Source organism: Pteropus alecto, unplaced genomic scaffold (genome assembly GCF_000325575.1).
Source record: "Pteropus alecto unplaced genomic scaffold, ASM32557v1 scaffold109, whole genome shotgun sequence".
NCBI classification, from domain to species: domain Eukaryota; kingdom Metazoa; phylum Chordata; class Mammalia; order Chiroptera; family Pteropodidae; genus Pteropus; species Pteropus alecto.
Genome location: NW_006494608.1, coordinates 421901 through 425014, shown reverse-complemented (window position 1 = coordinate 425014; position 3114 = coordinate 421901). Strand labels below are relative to the sequence as shown.

The 3114-nt window shown below is 37.8% G+C and overlaps 1 protein-coding gene across 1 annotated transcript in view; it reads right to left on the bottom strand.

Annotated features, from left to right (window-relative positions):
• Positions 1-3114, bottom strand: part of NME8 (NME/NM23 family member 8) — a 41947-nt gene that overhangs the window by 32969 nt on the left and 5864 nt on the right. The window contains exon 5 of the mRNA XM_006925399.1: positions 150-266. Within this exon, the coding sequence (XP_006925461.1) occupies positions 150-266 (117 nt within the window). The remainder of the gene's footprint in view (positions 1-149; positions 267-3114) is intronic.

The window sequence follows — 3114 nt, the reverse complement described above, 5'->3', positions numbered from 1 at the left end:
ATTTATTTATTTATTTATTTATTTATTTATTTTAACTTTGCATCATTTAGATACCTAGATAGTTATATTATTAAAAAAAATGCTTTATAAAAACAACAAAAAAGATGTAATACATTTTAAAAAAATAAAATAGTAATCCAAAATACTACCTGAGGGCGAACCATTTCACCTGCGGCAATTTTCCTCTCCTCATTGACCAAGTCAACAATTTTTTTATTAACGAGTGGTGCATTTGCACCATTAATCTTTGCAACAATTTTGCCATTCTATAAGAGAAAAGAAAGCATAAAGAAAACTTTTATTTTCAGGATAAGTCAAGAATTAACACTTCAAATGGACTACATCACTCCACCTACATCCACATCCACACCAATCTTTTTTTAGCAATTGTAATTAGCCATTTCAAAATAAGGTATCAGTGATGTGAAAGTATGTTTTGATTTACTAAATCCAGCTCTTTGAGTTCTACCTTCAATTTATCTGTCTCCTTATAACTAAAGATGGGCTATTCCTGCATTACATTTCAATGGTTCTGTTTAGGCCTCTCAACATGACCCCTTTAATTATTTTTTACATTATGTCCCTTTTGCCTGTATTTCAACACATATTTACTAAACACCTGTTTATTAGCACTGTACTGAGCATGATAGTATGTAATATTAATACTTGACCTAATGAAATTACAAAAAAAAACAAACAAACACGTGAAATAATAACCATGACAGGTACCATCAAAAGAAGAACAAAGAACTGGGAACATCTATAAGAATTTGTCCTGATCAAGGAGATAAGCACAGGTACTTATCAATATCAGGAAGGAGTTTTTGGTTTAAAATATGAAGGATGGGTAAGAAATAACTAGGCAAAAAGGAGAACAAAGAGCATTCTAGGAAAAACGAGTAAAGATGCAAGGGACCTAAGGCTGGAAGGGAATATGGCAAATGAGAAAACCAGCTAAGAAAGTGAAGGGTGCCTGGTCTGAGACGAAGCCCATGGCCTGAGGCCTCCAGGGAGTGCAAATGCTCATGAAAGTGTGCAGCCTTTATTCTAAGTGCAGTGGAAGCCTTTGGAATGTTAAAACAGAGGCAATGACTATGATTAGAATTGTTGTTTGTAACGATCATTTCACCTACCATGTGTAAAAGAGTTAGAGGGGGAGTAGGAGAAGATATCCATATACAAATTGGAAGCTATTCTAGAGGTAAAGATGAGAGAGATGGTTGCTCTGTCTATGGTAGTAGTTAGAAAGAAACAGATGAGTGCGAGAATGACTTAGGTGGTAAAATCGACAGGTCCAAAGTCTGGTCGCTAAGATGACTTTTCTGTTCTGACTTGAGAAAATGGATAAAGTAAGATGTTATTCACCAAATGAGGCAACACTAGAAAACCATGTTTCCTAGGAAGGGCGGGAAAGTCTGTTGCTGGGCTGGTTCATTGTGAGATAGCCTTCAGAAAACCAGGAGGAACTGTCAAGGCACCAGTTGAATGCACAAGTCTGGAGCTCAAAGTATAGAATTTAGCTTGAGTTATGATATATAAGAGGTGATGATTGAATCTGTATGTGGAGGAAATTTTCTAAGGAAAGTATATGGCATGATAAAGTAAATATTCAGCGGCTAAAAAAAGGATGAGCCTGCGAAAGAAAGGAAGGTGGGGGTAGCATCTAGGATGGCAAAAGGAAAACCAAGTTACAAAAGCCAAAAGAAGCAAATGTTTCAAAAAGAAAGACATAGTCACTGTATTCAATACATTTGAGGGGTACAGCATGATGAAGACCTACAAGTATCTGCTATATTTAGCAACAGGCTGGTAATTTGATATATTGGCAATAGCAAATTTAGTAGAATAATGAGACAGAAGTTAGACTGAATGGGTGTGAAGTAAAGGAGAGAGATGGGTGATAGCTGGAGAGGGACATAATATCAAAAAGGAGTATTATTTTTTTTTTAATTAAAAGACTTAATCATATTCAGACTGAGAAGAATCCAATCGAGAAAGGTTTAAATAAAATCTGACACTCTATTACCATTTTTGACTAAAAAGAACTTTCCAACAGTTCTGTGAGCTTTATAATGCCCCTTGAAAAAAGCCCTTCCTGCCAAAACTTGCTGGAATGAATTTATTGTCAGATAAGAATGCTGACCAATACAAAGGGCTATTGTGGGAATATTTGAAAAAACAAGCAATGGGCATGACAGTGATTTTGTGGTTATAGACTGAGATTCTTAAATTAATGATAATGAATATGGAGCAATAACAAAGTCTGAAGCATAACTGCAGGAGTAATTGGATGAAGTGCATGGGAAGAAAAGTCCATTGAAAGTTTAAAGGTCAAGAATTGAGGGGCTAGGATAGTGGATGAGTTACCAATGTCAATCCTGAAGGCCCCGGGGTGATGGCAGGACTTGGGTTTGAAAGGAAGACTTTGAGCCAGATGCCAAAGTCTTCAGTCAGCTACAGCCACAGTCCCCAACCTTTTTGGTACAAGGGATTGGTGTTCCTATGAGAATCTAATCTGAGGTAGAGCTGAAGTGGTGGTGCTAGCTCTGGGGAGCAGCTGCAAATACAGATGAAGCTTTGCTCACTTGCTTGCTGCTCACCTCTTGCTGTGCGGCCTGTACAGGTCCGCAGCCTGGGGGGGACCCCTCCCTGATCTACAGAACTGATTGGAAGGCCGGTAAATAACAGGAGTAAGGTGGGAGAGAGGAGGTTTTGTTAAATAGAGTGGAACTCCAATATGGAAGGAAAAGAAAGTTATTGTAGTAAGAAGAGGTAAAGAGAACATCAATTCTACTCCTGGTCTCAAGAAACAATCCAAGAAAATAGTCACCCTTTCTGGGCAGCAGAGAAAATGACCTAAGTAAGGAGCCAGATTTAAGGAAAGTCCAAGAAATGGAACAAAAACTCACGGCCATGGGTAAAGATATTACAAAGTTTGCCAATTGCTTACATCAATTCCAGATGTTACACAGTGAAATGGTTTGAGAGATGAGGGAGAACTAGAGAACTATGTCAGGAAAAGAAAATTCTGAGTGTTAGAAGGATGGAGCACGCATAGCTGGGATGAAGAATGGACTTATACTTTGGGCATTGATTGCAGAAATGAGCACACCG